Genomic DNA, 26,248 nt, shown 5'->3' on the forward strand with positions numbered 1-26,248 from the left:
GGAACATATTTTTTCCCTTGACTCAGTCTGAAAACAAATGACATTCTCCATCTCCAAAGTAACAAGGTATTTTCTAAAATTAACTCTGGCAAGTGTGAATAAAAACATTTTAAAATAGCAGTAACAACCTCCACAGAAAAAAAGTAGATTAAAATACGGCAAGAAAATCTCATACATCTTAGCCTTTGATTACTGCATCAACTGTATTATTTAACAGCAAATGTTAGCTCTCTTACAACAAAAATATTACAATTAAATATTCTGCTATATAGAAAAGCAAAAGGTATAACCAAAATGGTTTCAGTGAGTTTCAGTGCAACTCCAGCATACCCCAAGACTCTTCCTTCAGTACATCCTAAATCTCTGCTTCAACTTTCAAGCTTCTAAATATGAAAATAATAACATGACATTTAAGTAAGTCTAGTAAATGGATACCAATAAAAGCACAAGAACAGCTGGACTCTTTTTGGCCAAACATACTTTTAGTCTGGTCCTCAGAAATGACTAGGAATGAGAGTTGGACTCAATGATCCTTGTGGGTCCCTTCCAACTCAGAATATTCTGTGATTCTGTGCCTGTGTGATGCCCAGGAAGCCTAGGGGACCCAAGACAAACAATGACAATTCCCCATTTTCCCTAGGTTCCAGTGATCTGCTCTTCAGAAACTCCCTTTTGTGTTTAATAATCCTTGACAAATCTGTATTCCATGAATTTGTCTGATTTTGTAAATTTTGACATCCACAACATTTAGTGTCAATGAGCTCCCCAGCTTTCAGAGTTTAATGATGTGCAGTAGAGAAGAATCATATGGGGTGTTTGTTTAATCCTCTAGAGCATTATGGAAATATCAGAGACATGAACATCTATTGCAGCAAAGACTTCTGGGCCAATGTTACACTGGCTTAAAGTCAGCAAGACAACTGTACAGTACAACTGACATGGCCTAGGGCAATATAAGATAGGGTCTGAAATTGCTGAAAACCTGATGCAATACCACTTTCAACTTTCAACTGTAAACCCATGTTTTTTAGTCACAGTTGTTATACCCCTGGAAATTCTAGGGCTATACTAGATGGCCAAAGTTTAATCAAAAATGGAGAAAAATATTTGCAAGCCTATGGGAGGAACCCAAATTTTTCCTCCTTCTCTTGAATGAATCATACACCAAAAATATACATACACCAAAAAAAAAAATCACATGATGTAGTAATTATTCACTGTAAAAAAGAAATAACTACACTTCCCTAACATTAAAAATAAGAATGAACATAACTTTTGTTCTGATAGAGATTTTGCAAGTAGACCTGGCAAGCTGCAGCCATGTAATTAAATCAGTTAAAGTATATTTCTTCACCTAGAATTAAAATGATGCTAAATCAAAATTTGATGTTTCCCTTATTTCAGTCAAGGGCTAAATATTCTTTGAACTCAATAACATAGTCTAGAATCCATTCCCAAAATGAAGCAACATCACAAAGCAGGTATCAAAGATAAAACTGATAGTTTCTTCAGTCTTTTTAGTTGTTGTTTTGTTGCTTTTTCTTCCGCATAGATTTTTGCAAATACAGATTTCAGAACAGAAGTACCACTCTTTTGTTCTCTAATGAATCAGTCAACTCCTGTGACAAATTTTTGTTCTGCAAAGCTTCATTCCTCCTCACTTACATGTCAAATATTTCAACTAAAATAAAAATTAGAAGCCTAAAATCTGGTTAAACATGTGTAATGAACATGTGTTACTTTGATATTTCATAATCCACATTAATATGTGACTATGCATTAAAAAAGAATTCTGTCCCGGTGCAGAGATCAATAGCATCCCCCATATTATTAAACTGAATGACTATACAAAAAATGTTGCCCGTGGAATTGACTTGCACTGTTTACTTTAGGGAAAGGAAGACACAAATACTATTTAAGCAAAATATTACAACTATAAATTTAAAAGCTAAACAAGCAGGCAACTCTACACAGGTAATTAAAGGCTCTAAAAATTGCAAGTCAGAAAACAGACTTCAGAAGTAAAGCGTGACACACTCATAGCTTGGTATGAGGAAAAAGAACAGAAATGCTCACTAGACTATGTGATAATAAGGTGTTTTTCTTAAATACAGAACATGCTTCTCAGTAACCTGGAGGGACTATGGTTTCAGAACAAGTGCTATTGATGCTGCTTCTTCCAAGTCCTTCAGATGCAACTGGCATTAAAGCATTGGGATGTGAAAAAAAAAAGGGAAAAAATAGGAAAACAGGAACAAAACAGAGATAGGCTTGGCCAAACTGACAGCTCACTATGAGGCTATGATACGATATTGTTTAGTTTTAAGGTTTCAATAATGCATGGTCAAATTTCTCTACTTTAAATACATGCATTAGAGCAGTAATCACAGGACTGACTTATCATTTGCCCAGTTGAGGGGAATTTCATCTTAACCGTTTATTTTCTTCCTTGCTCAATCTTGAAGTGAGAACACAGCAATGGGCATGCTGACACTGCTGTCAGTAGCTGAGAGTAATTGCTCTCAAGTCCCAAGGGCTGTAAACTCAATCCCTTCTGTTGTTTTTGCCAGTCAGAATCAGACATCGTCATTTCCATGAATGACTGGGACCGATAAGGGAGAAGCATTCTTCTGGGCACAAGCTCTGGGTCAAAATGCAAAATTCAGCAAAAGACCATTTTTAGTAGGAAATCCAGCAGTGTTATTCCAATAGGGGCAAGACGATTTTCAGGTATAAACTACAGGGAGTGCTAAAATTTACATTTCAAACAACATTTAGAGAAAGTAAAGAAAGGAGAGAAAAAAGAAAGAAGGGTGTCTTCAATTAACAACAACTCTATTTTAGTTAAAAGCAATACACAGCAGAAGATATCAGTAACATCCACAGGAATAAATGAATCACTTCACTACAGAAAAAAAAATTATTTTGCACTGAAATAGCCAGAATTTTCTATGCTTGCAAGTACTATGCTAGGAGGGGTGGAGAAAGTAAGATAAAGTTGAAGTTTGGTTTGATTTAGCATGCTCAGCATGCTGTTTATTGCTTGGAACTGAATCTTTTTCTGTCATACAGTTGCAATCATTCATTCTGTTCTAAGACTTTATATGAAAAATCATGTTTTCCTCATACTTTTCCTGGTGCAAAGCATTAAAACCTTACTGCACTCAGCACAAGCTTGACTATGATTTAATCTATTATTTTATTGCTGGATTTATTTTTGATATTTGAAGTTTGCGAAAGACTATTGTTTTGATGTAGTATCTCCATACAATGGCAAAAATTTGAAAGTCATTCACATGATCTGAAGTTATTTTGCAAAGTTTGTCATCTTCTGCTCATGCCAATGCAAGCTATATATTAGAGACTTTTCCACTTCAATTTCTCTGTATTTTACTTCTCAGTGTCCTACTGTGCACTGGAGGTGACTGCAGACACAAGGATCAGGGAGAGAGAATGGTGAAACAAAGGACCATCAAGCAAGTTGTCCAAAACCTTTCTATAAAGTCAGCTGCAGCTGGGGCTGTTTTACAGAGGATCTGTCATAAAGAGACCAAAACTCTACATACAGAAGGAGAATCAGTTCTGTGTGGAGCTACACATAGCCATAAACACAGGATATTACTTGAAAAATTATGCACATTTTAAACAATGGAAAAATTATGATGCAAAAGTTTTGAAATGCACAATTGTATATTAATGCATTATTAAGCTTTTTTCAGTGCTCAGTAGTCAGACCTACATTAGGAATTCATTTGTGGATTCCTTAGTGGTGAATACTGGGGACCCAGCATCCATACTAGATGCATTTCAGAAATCAGCTCCTTTTCCTGTAAATGCAGGAGAGCAACAGGCAGCAAGAACCTCTGATATCTGCCTTCATTACCTTTATGGCTACAGGGCTTTGGGGATCAACTGAACAACTGTCACACCATGACCATGAAGCTGTGTTTATTTAAACAATATTAATACTAATTTACTTAATAAAAGTGAGTTATTATGGAGTACACTTTTCTTTTACGAGAGTATATGAAGAAAAGTAGTATATTTGTCTTATTTTTCTCCCTGTTTGAAAGAAGACGTGCCAAACTAGACATATTCATGAAGATGTATTTTCACACTCACTGCTTTTACAAGGACTTACAGTGTTTGCAGCAACAAATTCCACTTGACACATTGCATTTCCTAGGCTCTATTTATCATAAGTAAAAGGCACTTCTGAATGCCCTCAGCACAATAAACAAAAGTGGTGGATTATACAACAACCAAAAAACCCAAAACGACCCTGACCCCAAGACAAGAATCCTAAGAAAGATGGGAGGAAAAAAAAAAAAAGGAAAGCTAGACTTGAAATTATGAGATTGTGAAATCCCAGAAATTTGAGAAACAAACTTTCTAGAAAGAATTGTTGATACAAATTGCACTTCATGTTGGAATTTCCCACCTGATTTCTAATGTATATATATCTCACAATAATCCCTGTCTTTGAGATCCCTGTAACCACAGCGTGGTACACATTTCCCCCATTAGTCTACCACCTGCAGGATCGTGGAAGCTGTCTTTGCACTGACCATTTCCAAGCACCATTTAGTGCATTTGGGATGTGATTTTGATGCTTCCAAACTCAAAAAAAACTCCTCTGGTACAGTGGGAAACACTTCAGCTTCTGACAGTCCCAAATTTATTCCAGGTATAAGGCTTTAAGGTTTGGCTTTGTGACCCTTGGGAAGAAATATGGCTTAGCCATGGATTCTCCTATCTCCAACAGACTCTAAAATTCTATTCGCCACGAAGCCAAGAAGCCAACTTGTTGCAAAGCGTCACCAGAATACTCTTTTTGGGATTGACCCTTACAGTTGATTTGAACTGCTGACAACATACTTCTTCACCTGCCCCAAGAACAACTGCTTTGGGGATTTCTCTAGGACTGTGACTTTTGTATCCACCTATATAACATAGGATCTCACTCTTTTTACACCTGTACCTTTTCAGAGCTTTCTCCCTCTCTTTGGCTACTTTATGTAGCGGCAATGAAACCATAATAAGCCTCTTATGGAGTATGACTCTCCTCTGTATTTGGGTTCTAAAATACCAATTGCAAATAAAGGAAATGAGACTAACCTCCATCCTTGGGAGCCGTTTTAGATTTACATTTCAACATCATAGTCTCTAACTGACACAGTATAATAGCCCTACCAAAGGAGGAGAAAAGAGGAATACTTTAAAGACAGTGATACTGTTTTATAAAGTATTTATGATAAGCATTTGTTATATATTGATTTTACCCCATAATTTACAGCTAGCTGTCAGCTCTCCAATCTGGCTTGCTGCAGAAACCTGTTCTTCCTGTCCTTTGCCTTTCTCTTGGCACCTCCAGTTTTGTGGGTTTGTGCTGCCACAACAGTGCACCCATGGACCACAACATTCCTATTCTATGGCAACAAAATGGGACTTGGAGATCTTGCCGTCTTCTTCTCAAGGCCCTGCTCTTTCTGGACGGTCTTGCACATCAAATGGCTATAGCCACTGCTTCTGCTAATCTCAGCAATTTAGTTCAAGTCCAATTCAAGAGAACATCTTTATTTAAAAAAGTAACTGAATATGTATATTATTTTGCATGAGTCCTTTCCTGAATCACAGTGCCAAACAAATGCATGAGACAAAACAGAGATGTGAAGAGAGACAGCAAACGTCCTGGAGTCCCTGATGGCTACACTGCTCCATCTCTTGGACCAGAGAGGCCGCACATCTAAACAGGTACCTTATGACGGTATAGATTTGATAACAAGGGAAATATTTAGAGTTAATTTTAAACAGCATGCAAAAATTTCTGCCTACTGGCTTCCCTTTTGTCCTTGGCTGTTTTGGGTTGGTTTGGATTTTTTTTGTTGTTTTTCTTGGGGGGGGTGGGAGGGGCAGGGTTGAGAGAGGGCAAGGGCTGTTTGTTTTGGGTTTCTAAAGCTGCAGGTAAAGTAAACTCATCATTGAAAAGAAGAACAAAAAATAATTTCAAGTGAAAACATGTTCATTGCTGTCTGTCTTCCTGTTAAAGAAGTCTTCTGCATTTGCATGGTAAGCCTAGAAAATATTTTAGAGAGAAACAGTATCTGTAAAGGAGGGATGTTGTCATCCTGTAGCGTTGCTAAACATAAGTGGCAGGTAATACTCATTCTCTGGATTTTCTTTAGCAAGCACTGCAATGTACACAGAGCAAGGATTTAAAATAATCAATATGCTCTCCAACACTACTGATAAGCTCCCAAGCTGCAGAAAACTGCGACATACTGATTCTTCCTCTCTGAGTATCTGTCGTACACTTTACCTCCTCTATAAAGCCAGGCATCAACGTTTTTTTTGTAAGATGCCTGTGTGGTGCAGTAGGGATTTTCAATGGAATCCGATAATGTGTAAAACCACAACTCAGTTATCTTATTGTGCTGAAAAGGCCTTAGAAAAACAGGGTTACAACAGAACACAAAACCTGAATTCAATAAACTCAGTAAGGTTGACGCACTATTCAGGTTAAGACACTGTAAGGCCATTAATCTGACAGGAAAGATGCCCCTGGAAAAATGTCATTCTATGTATATCGATTTGCAAGCATTCTCTTTTTCTTCTTCTTTTTTTTTTTGTTTCCCCAAATCTTGCTATACACTAGTGTTAGAGAGGGAGGTCTAACCTGTTTTGCTTCATAAGAGTTGGAACTCAAGGGAGACACTGCATAGGGATCTACGGGTAAGCCATGGAAAGATCAGCTACTCAAACTTTGCTGTAACTGAGACATCTTGCATTTTACCTGCAAGATCAACCTGTGTTGTGTGTGTATGAGTTGCTACACGTATGGAGAGATGAAGATTACACGGGGGGGAAAACAGAAATTATAACAGCAATATGCAATTCAAAACTATAATTTACCAACCAGTGACTTTCATGTTTATACAAGAGGAAACATAATTAGCGTTGTGCAAACTGGGAAGCTTAAAAAATAACAAACAGAAAACACACCTCTCAGAAAGCACTATTATTTTTCACTCATAGAGATGCCATTGTCTCTACAGATGGATTTTATATTGCTTTGCTTTTTTACTTTGTAAGACAACAACCCAAAATCTGAAAGCTGTTTTGTTTGTCTCAGAGTGAGCTTCTCAGAACTGAAAAATAAACAGTACTGTTGCTTTGGAAGTAGATTCTAAACAGTGAAAATGTTAAATGTAGTTTATTCCAAGCTGTATTTTATTGAAAAACAGGATGTAGATTTTATTAATAAGAAAACCTCAAAACCAATACTTAAAAAAACCCCAACAACAAAAACAACCAAACAAAACAGGACAGAGGACAGGGAAATATGGCAGTTAAAATTTTTTAAACAAGAAATCAGAGGTTGAATGACACCATGAAACAGAGGGAGAATATCCGAAGACTTCATACAGATGGACTTGATCCATGTTATTCTTCTTTGGAAGACCAAACTCAAATAACATGTGCAAATTGTTTCAATGACCAACATGAATTTTCTTCCAAATTCTCATTTTTCTAGAGCCTTTTCCCTTTTGTGCCTGGATATAGCTCTCCATAAATACAGGCAAAGTCTCGTAAATTGAGGTGTTTACATCAACTTCTAAAAAAAATTCAATTTTATTTTATTTTAATACTACTTCTTTTTCCATTTCTCCAGAACTTCCGCAACATGGGACTTCCCTTAAGTGTCTTCCAGTAAAGGAACAGACAGCCTCAAGAGACTATCTTCAAAAGTCAAAAAGGATAGGCTCCTGTCTCAGAACAAGAGATAACTCTAGTTTCCACATGCTGACAGGTTCACAAATGCAAAGACCAGAGGTTCTCTTCCCTGTCAATATTTGAATACACTGAAGGAAATGTCCTAGTTTTTTACATACCCCCAATCAAAGATAACAAATTGAATAAAAAAATAGATGGAATGAATATCTACCTCAATTTGGGTGGTGTTGTCATGTCCTTCTTCAAGCAGCAGGTCCGTGAAACCCCCTGGCTCAGAGGAATCTTGCCCCATGCTGGCTCTGTTGGTGTCAATTGATTTGAGAGACTCTGAGTGCCTTCTCCACCTGTTGCTGCTTACATATGAATCCACTCGCACATTTTCCTCCATTCGAGGGAAGCTCTGAACAATTTCATAAAACACACCTGTTTGACAAGAAAAAAAAAACCCAAACAAGATAATAAGTGAGCAGAACATTAGTTTACTAATCACAATTGAAAACTTAAGAATTTTTTATAAAGGTTTTGAACAACTCCATAAAATAGCCATTTACATTTCTCATAAATTTTCTACAACAACATAAGTATTTAAAAGAATACACAGAATATTATACTTTCAAAAAATTCAGAAATTTGGACTGAGTTTTGTAGACACCTCTAAATATCCTGAATGTTTTATTTTCCTGATTATTTTATGTCTGGGAAAAGTTTTTCCTGTAACTCTTGTAACTTTAATACATGCCTACCCCTAGTTGTTCCTTTTCAAAATAAATTTAACAAAAAATATTTTAATTATCTAAGAAAACAAATTTAGAAGAGGCAAAGAAACACTTGTACAGACTTAGTTTTTCCTACTGATTTTATGTCGAAAGAGCTTGGAAGCATTGATGAAAGGCAAATAAACAGTATGAAAGATGTGAAAGTCTCATAAACATCTGTTCCAGTGCAAAAATAAAGCTGTCTCGCTGTACAAGTGATAAACGTGAATGATGTCTGAAGTCTGTAGACACCCACTATAACATCTGCAAAGGGTGAGCAGTTGAGCAGTTGGGTGGTGTGTTTTACATATTCTTTTAGGACTTTTTCATGCTCATTCACAACTTTTTTCATGCTAGCAAAACTATCAGCAAAACATAACTATAAAACTATCACCAGACAAAACCATAAATTCTTCTATTTTGCCCAATCCAAAAATCAATCAAAGTATTTTTCTGTTAATTTATTTCTGTTAACACCATCGAGAGAGGGTAATTTTGCATATTTTGCATTAAAAATCAGATATGTTTTTCATACTGTCTTTGGGTCTAAAAGGAGAAGTAGAGGGATGTTCTGTGCTTGTGCCAGGAAGAAGGTGATTTCTTTCATAAAACAGAAAAAATGAACTTTCAAGAGAAGTGGCAAAGTAAAAGAAAACACTGAAAGGGTAGACTGGTAAATAAATTATTTGCAAAAATATTTCCATTGCTTCTCTTTAACTGAAGCTTCTTAGCAAAAGAAGGCAGCCCTCCCAAGGTCCTTTCTGAGCATTGCCTGTATTGTCTAAGTACCTAAGAAACAGGAAAATAGAAAATTACCTATCAAAGGTTTAAATAAGTAAGAATTTCCCGCATCACAGCAGGAAGAGGTGTAGGAGTCATGGGTGTAGGAAAATCTGCCAGACACTGTTTTTGACAGACTAGAAAGTTCATGGCTCACATACAGGCTCGACATGTTGAGGCAATCACCTAAATTAGCAAATAGAACATGTGAAAGTTAGGGGAGGGTCTTAAATCCTATTCACCTCAAGATGAGCTCCGTTTGTAAAGGAAAGCACTTACACATTGTTCTTCCACATCCTGAATAGAAATTAAGGTGATTTCTAACCTAAAAGGTGTTCATAACATAAGATGTTTTTAAAAATTATAATAATATAGTGATGGCGAGAAGAAGGAGAAAAGTATATTGGGGTATTTCTACTGTCTTGGAAACTCTGCACAATTTTCTCCATATTTTCTTTTACAGTATAATTGCATCATGGCACCTGCAAAATTTGGCTTACACCATTCCCCATTACAGAAATCTCTGATGTCATTAATGCACAACTTTTATCCCTTTTTAACTATTTTAGTTATGTGATTTTTCTCTTTGAAACATAGAAAATGTTCTAAAACATACTGTTTCTGCCATTACACTGATAAATATTTTTTACAGGTACAAGCTATATTGACATAAGGAAGCTTTAAAATCATCTAATTGTATTCAGAATGCACAATATCCTTCTAAATGCAATAGTAGCAAGAATTAAATGCATGAACTGATAACTTTTCAGTTTAAAACTAGTCTTTGGGGTTTTTTACACCATTCTCTTTGAAATCTGTGAAATACAGTTATCAATAGACTAGTTAACTATCCTGGACTGACACAGTAGAGATACTGAAGATACAATGTGAGATAAAATCTGGATGTGATTTCAAGGAAGAGAGAAACGTACTGTATGATTTTTCCTTCATTAAATGTTTTCATTAAGCTACGGGCGATGGAGAGAGAGAGGTGATGGCTTGGCTAAACCAGCTCTGCTCCAGCATGCTCTCTCTGCTTATCCCAGTAGATCTCTAATGCTGAGAAAATGACAAACATTTTTAAAATTAGCTGAATAGGACGTTTTACTTTTATGTAAATATAACTTAAACATGTAAATTCTCAGATAATGGATTGATAAATTAATTTTCAAATTCTAAAAGCAGGCAGCTCTTGAAGAAAAAGCATTCAGAAACCTGAAATTCCAATACCTTACAAGTTAGAACTATTTAATGTTTCAGGTTGGAATCTTTGCGTAGCTAATAAATCACATAAAAGGTATTTTAGAGGAAATGTACCAAAGTATTATAGTCTTATCTTTTAGATCTTGGAGCTTGCACCTAATTAACACTGAAATAGAGTATGTCATTCAAATAAATTGGAGAGAAGCCAAAAGCATGAATATCCGTATTATAATAAAATCATAATATTGGCAAACACAGACGAGTAGCAACTTGTTTAACTTGTATGAAAAGAGACACAAAACTACAATAAGCCTTCGAATCTGTTAAAGTTGGAATTACAGCTTTCAACTGATATTTTTATGTGCAAATTCTGTCTTATATATAATCCTGTCACTGGCATGCCAGTATCTCTATGTGAAGGTCTATATGGCTGATACTGTACTGCAATATTTTGGAAGTAGTAAGAATAGAGTAGAGGTCTGTCTAACGAATACGTAATGAAGATGGTGTTTTGGTTTGATCCTTCAGCTCTCGTTCCTGAAATTTTCACAAAATTAGCAATGAAAATCATTAGGTCTGCAGCTCCTTTCCTCCGTGGGTTAAGTTAAAATTTAAGATTACAGCTCTATGGTGAATAAAGCTAGAGAGACAATAGAGTGGGGGTAAGGGAAAGAAATCTTTAAAAAGCTTTCACTGCTCTGAGATTATTTGGTGACTGTTGACAAGTTCAGAAACTCTTGTCAGAGTTGGCCAGTTCAGCCATTTGTAGTTGATGTGGTTGATCAGAATGACCACCAAAGGCTTTGAGGGAATAGGGGCATCATTCACACAAACTGCAAAGGCCTGCACAGACTATTTAGAGAAGGCACTGAGGAAGAGGAATGGGTGAAAATTATAAGTCAGACTCACTTTCACTGACATCTAAGACAGGTGTTTCAAACTTCCTTTTGTACAGGTTTACATGCTCACATCAAAAAGGTTTTTGAAAGCTTTTGGCATCTATTGCTTAAACCACCAAGTATCCAGATAAGAGCTTTTTTACTACTTGAGTTTGCCTTTTAACAGGTACTAAATAAGCCTTTAAATTGTCTTAAACTAAACTGATGGAAGACAGACATCCGAAAACCTGTGTCTTGTACATCAAGACCTGACTTTTGAGGAGGCTCTGCTAGTCTGAGATTTTGAACAGGCAGATGTTTGTCCTGTACTACAAAATACATAGAACTGCTTAACACTCACATCATTAACATAACTCAATGCTGAAAGTGGATAACAACCAAATAAGCAGAGAAGTTTGTCCACTTCAATATTGTGAGTTATGCAAGGTGCTCTTACAGATTGGAAATGCTGGGCTACACAAGACAGATTTGCTGAAAGGGAAGCAAACACCTAACTATGGTGGGGGCATGGGTTCTCTGCTTTTCCAAGCCCTCCCTCAAAGAAAAGATGAAAAATTCTAAGCAAATTAAACCAAAATGCAACAGCAGAACTTGACAAGTAAATACAGCTCAGATTTAGTATGGAAGTCTGATCTGTATAAAGCTTTATTTATAAGGAAGATCTATCTCATTTTACAAGGAAAAAGATGTTATAATTTTATGGGCAGCAATGTAACCAAAGGAGAAAAAACCCCCTATTTGGAAAAAAAAAAAAAAAAAGGCAAATATGAAAATCATCTACCACTAATTCAACTAGTTTTGGGGTTTTTTTTTCCCCTTTTCCATGAGCTCATGCAAAGGTTTCTGGAATATTTCAGCACATCAGAATTTCAGAATTGCATTTTTGGAAAACGTGTTATTCACATTTCATGATTGCACACATTTAAGCCAACTCTTCAATTTGACTAATTTCATAAATGCACCATAATCAGCAAGATTTTTTTTGAAAGCCTAGAAATACTCTCACATTGAAACTTCTATTCAACAGATTGCTTATGAGATATACTATCAACTTTATAAATATGCCACAGCCCAAATGCCAGCAAAATCAAGTATCAAATATACAAATTTATTCATCAAGGGACAGAAAATGCCATCATATTACTTCAGCTTAAGTAACTTTTTATAGCCTGTCTCATGAGTCTTTATTTCTCTTATGATCATTTTAATAAAGATGAGAACCCAACAAATGTTGGTGGAAGATATGAATATTGGTGCCATGAAGTTATAGACTCTTCAAAACACAAACATTCCTCTAAAGGATTCGCCAAGGAGAGGGCTCATATACTGAATGACCAAGATCACAGCAAAAATCAATCATACTATCCATAAGAAGAAAAATTGCTAGTTTAAATTAACTCTGCCTACGAAAAGCTCAGCACGATGGAGACTTCTTTTTCTGCTGTACCTGACTCATGAGACAAGAACCAATACCATCTTTCTGACCTTCTTTAAGAATGATAACAATATGATAATTTCTTAATAAATTAAAAAATAACATTACTTGTGAAAATTATCCCATGGTGACAATTCGCACACAAACAGCTGTGTCAGTTTGGTTCATGATTTTAAAAACCACAAAAGACCAGATCCTCGTAGTTTTGTTTTACAGATTGGCTGAGACTGCTAAAAGAATTGTACTAAATATGTGGGAAAATAATGCTTAGCATGATCCTATTTTCACTGAACAGGGCCTGAAAAGGGAGTCAGAAGTTAACAACAATAAAATACTGATGATGGAAGATGATGATCACTGTACTGCTATTGTATTATATGCTCAGAACAACAAATAATAACAACACTATTTTGATGCATGTTTTCCTTGCAATTATACAATAAGTAGCAATTAAGACTCATGTCCAATACAGAGTTAGTATCAATAATAACAGGTATTATGGTAGGGAAATAAAAATAACTGGTAATTTCCTTACACATCCATTTTATCAACAACGCAGACTTTCCCTTCGTCACAAATATAACTGCAGCAGGCTGGATTTTTTTTTTTTTAATTACCTGATTTACTTTCACTTTGTAGTTATTTATGTAATCATACCGGTAAATTAGAATGGTATAAGCAAAGTCAAGATCTGAGTCCACGGGTAACAATACTGTTACTTTGATTAGTGTACATCAACACTGAGGAAATACTGTTTGATTCCAGCTTCACTCATATTCTCCAGTTACATAAACACAATAATTTAACGTGCACATTGAATTTACAAGCAGTCTGATTACAGTTTTATAGCTTATTACAGATGTGTTTTGCTATTCTTCCTGTCAGTTCGTCTTGGGGACCAAGACCTAAGTCTATTGCTAACTGGATACACACAGAACAAAAAGAGTACAATTTATGCGTCAAAGAAGGCTTGCAGTCTTGAAGGTGCTAGGTAATAAGAGGAGGGAGAGAGAATTTTGGTCAGTACACAGTGATATCAGTCATCACCAAAAACCTAGCCAGTATTAAGATTTTGAAGCCATTATAGTGGGAAGATTTAAAATGAAAAAGAAAAAAGTTCCATTCTGATGTGTTTAATTTTTTTATACACACAATCTAGATGGATTTCAGTTGGTTTCACAGCTGAGGTTAAAACAGTGATAAGAGTCTAGGGAAGGCTGATCATAACAGAAGTGGAAGGCATTTAACCTTTCACATCTACTAGGTTCTTACATGTCTTATGCACACCTGCATCCCACACTTGCAGATCTTTTTTGTATTGCTTTTGGAATGATGATAACAAAATTATGATTAAGGTAAAAATCCAGAATGTAATCCTCTATCTCAACCCTCCACTTTTTGAGACAGGAAGACAAAATCACTTGGAAAGGAGATCACAGATAATGAAATTGGAATTGATTGAGGTTTAGCCTTTTGTTACTAACAAAAAAAAAACTCTAATAGGCTTAGATGCCCAGCCATGGTAAATTCAATCTGAGTACTACTCAGCATCCCTACTAACAGAAAACCTAGAAAAGCCAGAATGATGTAGTTCTGATTTGATTTAAAACTTCACAGATGTACTGTTACTGATGTGATATTTCTAGAATTTTCAGGTGGATCAGATCAGAGAGTTGGACCCCATGGATCATGAGAAGAATTAAAAACTGTGCTATTAGTGTCCAGCTAAAGTCCGTATGCAATACGCAACTGGAATAGTTTTTCCAAATGAAAGATGGTAAAGACTTTGCTTTCTCCTTAACTTTCTCTTGTCTCACCTGCTGTAACTTCAGTATAACTTCACATAGCTTTGATCATTGCTATACATACAACCATTTTTTAATACTGGACTTCAAGATTTTTCAGCTGAAGATCCCTAAAAATTTCCAAGTAGAGTTATAGGTCTAAGCCTACTTAAAGGAATTTTTCCCTGTTCTCCCTTTCCTTTCTTCCTTTCCACCACAAAATTTGGCATTATAGATGGGAAACACTACTCTCCTCATCTCATCTGACTAGCAAGAAAGGGGTGCTTCCCGATACACTGGTCAATGCTGGGATTCTTTCTTTTGACCATATTCAGCACAAATAATCACAAATATCACTTAATCTTTAATATGTTTCATATCCACATTCCCAGTAGCAATAATTATTAATAATGCAGACACCCAAGTGTACCTACATGAATTCTTAGCACATACTAAGCTTCCAAAAGGAAGTATATCTGTAATGTTGCTATGTCCCTCGTACAAAACTCAAAATATTAATAATTGTATTGACTTGTGGATTATCAAAGTACAGCATAGAAAAGCTGGAAGTTAATACATTTTAAATAATTTGACATTTTCTAATTAACCATTGTAGCAATAATATCAAAATATTAATTCATCTGAAATTTATGTATTTTCTGTCCAAACCTCTCTATATCACAAATCCTTGTTAAACCACAGAATTACTTGTTTAAAAAGCAGCAAAAAGTAAAGAATTCAACAAAAAAAGTCCTGCTAAGAGAAATGGAGATATCTCTATAATATTCTATTTATATGCAAATTCTTGCTTTTCCAAACTTGATTCTAAGGTTTTCCAGAGAATACTAATACCAACTGTACCTTATTTAAACACACTGGAAAAAAGTTTTTTCTGGTCAGTAACTGGATTACAGTATGATTGCTAATGTTGCATAGCAGTATTAGAGCTGGCTCCATTGTGTCCACCTCACAGTTCCAATTTGAAAGCACCTTTATTTTTCCTCAAGGATCCAGCAAACCTAATGTGATGGACTGATAGGTCAGTAATGTCTTAAATATTGTCAAAATCATAGAAAGACTTTATGTCAAACTGCAAAGAAGCAACAGTCTGTCTGTGGCCACCAAAGCACCCCTTTCTCCCAGTGCCTCCTGACTGGAGATTGGACTGTGACTGGGGACTTGAGATAAGACTATTGTTTAATCATTTCAAGTCTGAGGAGAAGCAAGCAAGGCTCAGGAAAGAAGAATGCATCTGTGTTAAGAATCAGCCCTAGCTGGGCTCAGGGGGTGGTGAGGGAGAAGGAGTTTGGGTCTGTGATGATGAAATCTCTCCAGACCACACCAAAGGAGTAACACCCTGCCCCCCAGAGAAGACCACATACATACAGGACATTCACATGAGAACTAGCTGAGAAAGGGTCATAAACCACCAAAGACCCCCAAAGCGCCCCCCTAACTCATTCCTGAGACCTTCCACCTCAGAAGACTGCACGTGATCCAAATCTGTTACAAGAGACTGCAAAGCTTCCCCCACTCCAAGGGGAGGTGCCTGGCATCTCCTGAACATATATTAATCCATTGGACTCTATGTTTTTTGGGAAACCCTCCCCACCAAGAAGACCAGAAGAACCGGACCTACAGAACAGTGCCAGTTTACATGGAGTGGTGGTACTTTTTCTATTTTAATCTCTCTCTGTCACTTTCTTTCTTCTACCCCTGCCCTCCTTTTCCCTATTTCTTTCTATCTCTCTTTCTCTGTCTCACATTTACCATTAAATAAAACCCATACTATTGACTTTGGCATTTGGTCTCATCTGTACCTTAATTCAGGAAGAGGCATTTCCAATAATTTTAATAACTGGATCTTAACATCTAGGCCCTAGAACAACCCAGGGATGCCAGGGAAAAGCATACAAAAAATGAATTAGGCATTCATAATTTGAACTGCAGCATATGTCTGCAACTTCTTTTACATGACTTGTTGAGACAGAAGACAGCAAATATCTGGAATGTACCAAACTGCGTTAGCATGGCTAATTTATGCCTTTCCCAGCAGACAGTGCCAAATGCAACTTTGGTAGAAGAGTTGTCTTCAGTTTTAGCCTGAGGAAAAGCCAAAGGCTAAGACAGATGAAAGCCCATTGCTTGAAAAATGGATTAGCACAGACAGCACACGCAGTGCCCCTGCACTCTGTAGCGTGCAGAGCAAGGAGCAGTGATTCCAGGGACACTGCTCTGGCCCAGACACCATCACTTAGCTTTCCACAGGCTTGTCACTTCCTGGTGCTGGAGCAGCATCAGAGGGTAATTGGCTTCCTGGGTAGCCCTGTCAGACTGACTGAGTTAGGCACAAGGATCAATGTCAGCATTCACACCAAAGGCAACCACGCAGAATCTGATTGCTCAAGCAAAGAGAAAACGGGGCTCACCTCTCAGCACAATGTAAACACGTATAGACAACATCACCTCAGGGGCATAGATTAAAGTCTGAGCAACCTGGCACATGGAAATAAGAGAAGGAAGGTGGCATAACACCCAAACGCTGATGGACACGCAGATGAAGGATTTTCTCTCCTCCCTTTTCAGGGATACCCAACAGATTGAAATCACCCTGTTAATAAGTTTGTCTGCAAACAGGGCCAAACTCCTAAGCCCCTTACTTGCTCCAAACAGATTTATTAATGAGTCTGTGGCAGTGGGACAAAATACAGCCTAAATAAAGAGTGCCATTTCTCAGAACTCAACCTGATCTGGACACCTCAAAGAAAAGCAGATCATGCAACGTAGCCCCAGCACGACTTAAATATGGCACATTTCTCTTGCTGTGTCCTAAATTCCCTCTGCCCCCATCATAAGAAACAACAAAGGAAGTTGTTTGCAGTATTAGATGTTTCACAGAGCTCAGGATTTGGAAAACTGGAAAATGAACAAGCAATTGCTGTTGCCCAGAAATGTGTGGCAGATAATGCAATAGTATCTGATATTATAAAAGCTGAAGAAAAAATCTGCTGTGATGTTTCTTCCAGCAAAAGAGGGTTTTTTGAAGATGGGAAAATTAAAATTTAAACTGTTTTTGAAGACATAACTTAAACTTTTCTTCAGTTCAATGCTAATTGCACACATCGATTTTAGACAGAACTTAAAATTTAAACATCTTCACTTTCATTGTGGACTAAATAACAAAATCTTATATTTTCTTTCATTTTCTGCACAAAAAGGTTTCCTACACCAACAGTGATTCAGGATTTAGAAAGATTAATCCAGGTGCAAGCAATAGATGGATGATTTGTAGAAGCAATGAATTTGCTTAATAAACAGTGAAGGCTTAGTGCCAGACCTCACTAAACTGTGGTGTCAAGACAGGGTTTTCATAAAATGTCCTGCAAAAAGGAAAACAAGTAAATTGGCATGTTCAAACATAGAGTTGCTTCCAGGGTCAGGAAAAAAAAAGTGGTTTCACTAGGCTTATATGGCAGGGTTATATGTTTAAGTCAGCAATGATTGAGAAATATCTTAAATGTTAGTACTTTAAAATTATCAAGATATTTTTAACCTAATTATCTTGCCTTTATAGATACACTTAATTATGCTTACTGTGTTTTATTCTTGGCACTTTTTTGGTAGTGATGGGATGGTCAAGAAATGAAAATGGTATTTAAAAAAAAAACAAACATTGAAGCTTGTCTCAAGATCTCTTCATTCTCAACCTGCAGCTGCTGCTCAACTTAAATTTCTCTATATATTTACCCAGTCCCCTCATTTCTGTATATTTTGTTCCAAAAGAATAGTACAAAACTTTAAAAAATAAGATCTATTGCCTTCCATTTTCATTCATATGCATTAAGTGTTTTAAGGACATCTGAAAATATAGTAGTGATTTGAAACAGTAAGGGCTCCAATCTGGCCCAGTGCAGTAAGTCAGTACCACAGATATGGTCCTCTGTAAGAGCAGTCACTAGAGAAATCAGAACCTTTCAACTTTCAGGAAGCACAAGAGAAACTTAAGTAACTACAGTAAATATATATGATGTAGAGATGGATTCTACAAAAGAACCCAAATATAAGCTCTGAAAATGTAGGTTACTTATTTTTTTAAAAATATTTTTCACAATAGCTCAATGGATACTTCTCTTTTGCAACCTGGAAGATGCAGATAATGATACTTGCTGTGATAAACATAGTCTGTGTTACTGATGACTAGATAATAGCTACATACTGTTACTGAAAGGCCAATGCTTATTTCTTTCAGACTCTCTGGCAAACTATTTTCTATTTTATCTAATGAAGATTAAATTTGTCCCTGAAATTACAATGGATCTAAATGCCTTCAGCTTTTATTTCTTGTTTTCAGGAGAAATTCTCATTTTAGCTTGAGCTAAAATCCTAGATCAGGAGATCTGCTGGAGAAAAATATCATGTTTCTAGCATGCTAATGGTAGGAAATTAGAGTGGAGATTGTTTTTAAGCTCTGGCAGAAAATCTGCCTTGCTAGACTTGACGTGGGAACAAAAAAAATATGTAAATCGTATATTAAGAAGGAATTGTTGTAGAAATGAGTTTAGAGTCAAAGAACAGCTGTATTAAACCCACCAAGAATCAGAGACATAAAAATAAGAATTAAGCTGATTTGAGATATGAATGATAGAAAGACATTTTTTGCTTGGTAGAAAAGAAATAATCCATCTGAATACTGGCAGAGACACTGGAGAAATAGAAGATAAAATATTGCATCGATCTTGAAACTTGTCAAAGCAATGAAATTATCCAGCAAATGTTTAATTGGACTGCCTGATACATGGAGTATTGAATATTGCCTTTGTCTCCTCCCAAAAGACAGACAATTTAGTACTGTGGATTGTCCAGATCTGGGGAGTAAAGGGCAGGAAGGGCACGTTTTCACATGTCAGTTTTTAACTGACAAACAGAACTGGAAGGGCTCAACTCCGATAAAGGCATTTTAGAACTTACAGATAAAGCCTGGTTTTGACACTGTTCACATGCACTCCCCCCATGCCTAAATAAAATGAGGAACTGCATTGCTGCCATTCACTTTTAATACACCAAACTTACATGGAATTTAGTTACTTGGATAGACATGTTCTGGGACAAGATTGAATAAATGTGGTTTTCTTCTTCTTTATTATACACCTTCCAATGCTACCACAACATTTCCAAGAAAAAACATTAACAGCTTTGCAGCACTCCTGCTGGGCTGGCTTTGCTGTGTACATACATTTACGCTGTGCATTTTTTTAAAAAGGAGGCAGAAATGGATACTGCCGTATTGCAAAGCACATGGTGTTTTGGAAGCTGTGCAGGGATGAGCCAGCTCAAATCACATCGGTCTACACTTACAAAGGGACAGATTTACAACTCTCTGCTGTGCCAGTGCTTTTCTAAGTGGAAGACAGGACATTATGTAGTGTGTGAAGATCATCACACATTAATCATCACATGAAGAGTATGTTATTTTACTTTTCAGAGGGTAAAAAAGAATAGAGGTGACACATGGAACAAGGGAGTTCAGTTTCTTAAAAAACCCACAAATGTGCTTAAGTGCTTTGGAGGAGCTTATTTTATAAATGAATCTGAGCTTATAGGAACTCAGACTTGGTAGACTCAATGAATGGATGTATGCAAACCACCCACTGCATTAAGAGACCTGAAGGAATGGCTATATGAGAAAGAGACCTTCTTCACTAGATGGTTTGTTTCCTTGGGTAATCACTATTGTGCAGAGCATTTGTATTTCTATTCAGCCACTTGCTCAGGCTGTTGCTCTTTATTATCACTGGCTAGAAGACAAATTCAAAGGAGAAAGGAGAAAAATGTCTTTAAATAAGAGTGAAAATAGTGTGTTTTAAAAGCTTTTTGGATACAATCATATTTGTGTGTTTACTTACTAATCAAAGACAGAAATACCTGGGTACAGAATGATTTGGGAAAATAAGTTAGTCAAAATGCAGTCTATGTTATTAGACAGACTGATATATCTGTAAAATATACTTGAAAAATCACCCGTTTCTCCTCATTCTACCCACTACAGATTTTATTCCTAAAAAGCACATAATAATGCTGTCTCAACACGTTTTTTCTTTTCCCTTTCCAAATGAAGAATAGTGTCATTAGTCAGCTACGATTCCCCATACCCTGCCCTTGAGATTCAAAGACAGTAAAGCACTAGCCAGTTGCCCAAAAAGATATCTTTTACAGCAATTTTATACGTCTATGTCACAGCACCTTGCTGCCAAGGTTTTAAACCACAGACTGGCTGACTGCCTACCCAGAGCCAGAGCAGTAAGGTTTTGAAACCAGATCTTCACATCTTGCGACATGGAACAGATTAAACAACAGCTAGACTTCATTCAGTGTTGTAAGAGTACAATGCAAAGAATTACCTGATTCCTGGAAATTAATACAACCCTAGAAATCATATTTTAATTTCTCAAGAACATATTCATAGTAATTTTGGTTCTATTGCTAACTAGCTCAATGTTAATTTAGGCCACAAACTCTCCCTCCATAACTCATATATTCACACTGTCAAAGCACTCACATCTCATGGAAGTCCCAAGCTGGTGCACTTTAATGGGACTTTAACAGCCCCTAGAACTGCTCATCTTCTACAGGGCTGTCAGTTCCACTCCACTGAGGAGTTAGTCTTAAATTAATCTGTCTTCTTGCTGAATGCTGACTGCCTTTCTCAACATATACATCTCATTTACTCAGGCAGAGAAACAGCTCAGACTCCACAGATATATCTGTGTCTGAACTACGGAGGGATAAATTACCAGTTCCTCGATATCTAGGTGTCTAGGCCAAGCAACTGCTAAGCTTGCACAGGCTAACTGTGCTTGTGCACTGTGTTCCACAGACCCAAACCCACTACCACTGACAGGCCTGGTCTACAGGTCTCTTTTCCCTTCAAATAAATGTAAGGGCTAGGCTATCAATCGGTAAAGGATGCAGTCAGTAAAAGACTGGCAGACCACACATCTCCACCTTACCAAAGAACTGGTTTGGCCACCTTTCTTATCTGCCTGATCAGCTCACTTGATCCTGCTTTTCATTTTTGGAAAGCAAGTGCCCACTCTGACAGAACTGTCTCTTAAAACTCACAGGAAACTTTTTTTCTTACATCAGGGCAAGTTACAGTCCTCGTGGATTTTTTTACCTGTCTGTCCTGCCCCTCTCTTTTGCTCAAAGTAGTCTTTCCTATATTCTGGAACAACTTCAAAAGCAGGACACTTTGGTAGGATTGTAGGTGCTCCAGTCCTTCATCACATTTGTAACATGAAAAAAATTTGGGAGGAAGAGTTCGTTAAACACTAACCAGTGTTTACAGCAAATGCACACTTGCTTTAAAGACTAAACCTGCTTTTGCAGCCCATATGTCAGTCATGTGCAAGTTTCTCATAGTTTGGTGCATTTGGGCACATTGCTGGCTCAAAATGAGACCCCAAACCCACTGACACTTCCATGAACCCGGTCCTTTCAAAGGCCTGTTATTTAATGGAACTTTATCGCATAACTCAGAATGGACATTTTTCCTCTTTTACATTAATGGTAAACCAAAACCTCACAACTTCTTGTGCCCTAAATTAGTCTCACTTCTGCCTGGTTACACCAAAAGTTGCAGATTTTCCACATAGTGTATTCATCCCTTCACATGATTTAGCTAAGCTGTTTCTAAGCATCTGTCCAGTATCATCTGTTTGCAAAAAAGTGAGAAGCATATATCACTTTTTACCTACTCCTGGAGGAGAAAAGTAATAAAAGACAGCACATTCAGCCTCCTCCTCTCATATAAATGCAGTAAGAAGGGAAAAAGCACAACATACGTTATTACTCCCATCAGTTTTGCTGAAGTAAGGAGACTGAAAGCTGTGGGAGAAAACTTTCGGTGTCATTAATACAGCCTCTCCACAGGAAACATGGGCTGATCAATATATTGTTTTTCACCTTAAGCTTTAAATATGAGTGATTTCACAAATACCAGCTCATACAATTTCTTTTAGGTTTGTAATGCACTCAACTATAGGCAAACTGAATCTTGCTTCTCTTTTTCTTATGTTTTTTTTCTTCCCTTCCCCCACATGTGCATGTGTGCCCTGCCCCAGACACCTCCTCCCTCCCTCACATGGGGTACAAAAACCCAGACTGACTATTCCCTCTGACATTCTTAGACTCCAAGTCAAGTGTCCCCCCATCCAACCAAAGTTATCTTTCCCATACCTTGAATGACAGGTTTTATTAGAGGCTCCACTACCCAGAGCCCTGACAGCTCCATCCTGCCAAGTACAGACCTAGACAGGGATTTCCTCCTTTTATAGCTTTACTCATGTTTCTTTCTGTGCCCAGTTCAGTTAATCAGCACTTTTCAGACTTACTCTGATCACCTCCCTTTTCAACAGCTGCCTGGTCTCCCCAGATCAGCCTGTGCTCTCCCAGGCAGAGGCACTTTTTCAGACCACATGTTGCATCACTTCTGTTTAGCCCAGCTGCGGGGAGGAGGAGAAGCATTGTGGGGAGGAAAGGTGATGTTGCATGCAGAGGCTGTCTCGTAGCCTCAGCTATAGGCTTTGGCCTCACTTGCCTGCTACCACTTCCCAATCTTATTGTCTGAAATCAGATGTTATCCTCTCCAGTGACCTGTCAGAGGAAGATAAGACAGCTGAGGGGAGAGTAGGACTGCATGGAGTTCTGCAGTCAGAAAATCACTGCTCTGAAAAGCAATGTGACAAGACTGAACTCTATTTTGCTATAATATATTCTCTCAGTATCACAGAGGGAATCTTATTTCTCATTTAAAATTTTTAAAACCAGGACCTTTCTTATCTGAACTTAATATCAAACATTTGTTACATTATAAGTGCATAGCAACAGCACTGGGCTTATTCCACACCCTTCAAACCTGTGGACAAAGAATTTAAATGTTTTAATTTACAAAACAGTCTATATCCATATTATGATCTGTTACTTACTGTTCCATGAATAAATATGACATAATTCACTAAGAAAATCACTAAGTCAAGGCAGTGGCAAAAGAGCAAAGTGGTTTTCATGCACATAGGGAAGGAATGAAACGACTGTGCATGTTGAGTCCAGTGAGATGTCTAGATTCCAGGAAAAAGCAGAAGGTAATTTACTGATGGTATCTAACATACAACAACACCATAAAACTGCTAGTCATGGAGTGGGCTCCTCTAGCTTCTCTTAGAAAACTCAGATCTTAGAAAACCCAGAAACAGAGAGAATTCTAATATTATTCTACTGCAAGATGCTATATCCAATAAATAGGCATCTTTAAATCTCATCTTCAAAAGTGATCTAGAAGTCGTACATTTTGCATTGAAGTGAATAGGAATACTTGTTGGTGCTCTGCAGAGAACTGATTAGTCACAGCATGGTGTTTCCTCAGTATTCAGCTACTAAACAACATTTAAAAAGTTAAACTCATATTAAATATTTATCTGATATTTATTGTTCCATGTAAGCAATTGCTGCAAATGCCACAGGAACACTGTTCCATTGCCAGAAAGAGGTTAATCATCTATGCAATGGCAAATAGGCTGGGAAGTAGGACCGTGAGGCAACATCTTTGTTGAAACATGAATTTGTGAACCCTCTGGCCAGCATTGCTCATGACTGAGGCATTTCACATTTTGCAGGTGCATGACTGAAGCATCTTAAAGAGACATAATTTTTCCAGGGTGACCTACTGACACTTTCTGAACATCATTCCATCCAGAATATGTCCCCACAGACATCCACCAACTCTTGATCTTCTGGTTCTTCTCATTAGTAAGCTCAGTTTCTTCCTTCTATTGGCACTATCCTCACACAGGTCAAGACTTAGAATTATAAGCACTTCTGGAATACGTAAAAGCAAGTGCAATCTCCTGAAGATCTAATGATTTCAGAGGAGTTGTGGATGCTCAGAGCACTTTTGATGTCAAACTGCTTCTAGTATAAGATCATGTCTGACTGGAGGTCAGGTAGCCTCTCTGAAACACGCAGCTGTGGAAAACTGAATTGAAATCAACTGCAACAGACTCTCAAATTTCTGGAAACAGGCAGTGCTACATTCTCACAAATGTATGCGCCTCATACAACATCAGGTAGAGGAGATCACATCCCCAACTTCTAAGTCCTCTTGAATACTGCAACTATTGGTTCCTCTGGCTGTAGTGTTACTGGGTTAATTTTCCTTCACAGACCAAACATTTTCTGCCCTGACTAACTTGAAATCCTTTAAGCCTGAAATATTCTAGGTGATCAATAAAAAAGGTTTTTCCCATTGTGTATTGAAGATGTTCAGGAAGTCTTTGAAAGTGTTCTAAACTTCAATTTGGCAAATAAGTAATCTCATTTTTCTCAAACTAGCACCCTCTAACACATTGCCTGCTCCTAAATTCCCTGTCATTACTAAGAAAGTCAGCATTGGGTCAGTGTCAGACACCTGCATTTTCAGCTCAGTAACCACCCTTTGTGGAGGGAAGGAAGGCTTGCCAGAAAGGACAAAGTTCAAGAACACAACACCCTTATTAGCATAGTTCAGTTCTAGTCAAAATAGCTTTTTTACATCCTTATTTGAAATTAATCCCTCCCCCCAATCAAATCCAGATGTCCTCTGTTTATTTATTTATTAACATTTTTTTGAAGCAGGAAGTGATGTAGGTATGGTGAGAAACAGTTTGAAGCTCTGAGAAAAAGCTTTGATCTCAGAAGCATTGCTAAAACTGTTGTGAAATGTTTTTTTTCTCAACCAAAATGCTATGAACTGTATATACTCAAGCTTACTAAAAAAAAAAAAAAAGAGGAAAAATTAAAATTAAGTCCTTCCAAGCACATTCTATGTATTTCTACCCTGTATTGTGACTCTAACCAAACGTAGCTATTTTCTCCTTTACTTATTGAAAATGCAATCAGCAATGAAGTTAATTTGTGTCTGATCAAGGCTCTTACAGTAACTGATTACTTACAGATGTCAAGTCTCCAAGTGAATTTTTTGCCACCTGCTTTCAATTTCAGGATTGGCAGTTTTGTATTTCCACAACTTACTGACCTGGTGCAGGGCTATATCATCTGTTGTTGGGTTCTCCATGCTCAATCACCAGTTTCCACAGGATATCAACAACCCCTTTATATAGCTTTATCAGGAGGTTTCCTCCTTTCTGCAAGGAAGTATCTTAAATATTACAACTTGGAAATATCACAATGGTCTTCCACATCAAAAAGAAGCTGTAGATGAAACACCGATTACTTTTCATGAGTAAGTTGTTTCATTCAGGGTGCAAATATGGTTTATTTATATGTCAAATTAACTATATCCAGATGTTTCCATGTATTGTCCAGGCCATATTTCACTGCATTTCTATCTGGATATCCATTATCTAGCATAAATATTTTGTATGGCCTGATGATTTTTAGAAGAGCTCATTTGATTCATGGAAACAGTACTGCCAACATTAAATATATGTACTAGGAAATACAACAGTTTAATTAATTTTAAAAGGGCAATAAATACACTTGGGAAATAAATAGAGTTTGTTGGTAATAAGCAATGATCAGAATTAAAAAATACCTTATTTTTTCCCCACCAATCTGCAAAGGATACATTGTTAAATAGTTTTGCAAAACATTTTTTCTATTTTA

The 26,248-nt window shown here is 37.0% G+C and overlaps 1 protein-coding gene across 1 annotated transcript in view; it reads right to left on the reverse strand.

The window, feature by feature from the left end:
* The window catches only part of PLXDC2 (plexin domain containing 2), a 257,231-nt gene that overhangs the window by 135,869 nt on the left and 95,114 nt on the right, over window positions 1-26,248 (reverse strand). The window contains exon 2 of the mRNA XM_027695655.1: window positions 7,946-8,157. Coding sequence (XP_027551456.1) covers window positions 7,946-8,157 — 212 coding nt within the window. The remainder of the gene's footprint in view (window positions 1-7,945; window positions 8,158-26,248) is intronic.

Source organism: Neopelma chrysocephalum, unplaced genomic scaffold (assembly GCF_003984885.1).
Source record: "Neopelma chrysocephalum unplaced genomic scaffold, ASM398488v2 Primary Assembly neopelma1_102, whole genome shotgun sequence".
NCBI classification, from domain to species: Eukaryota; Metazoa; Chordata; class Aves; order Passeriformes; family Pipridae; genus Neopelma; species Neopelma chrysocephalum.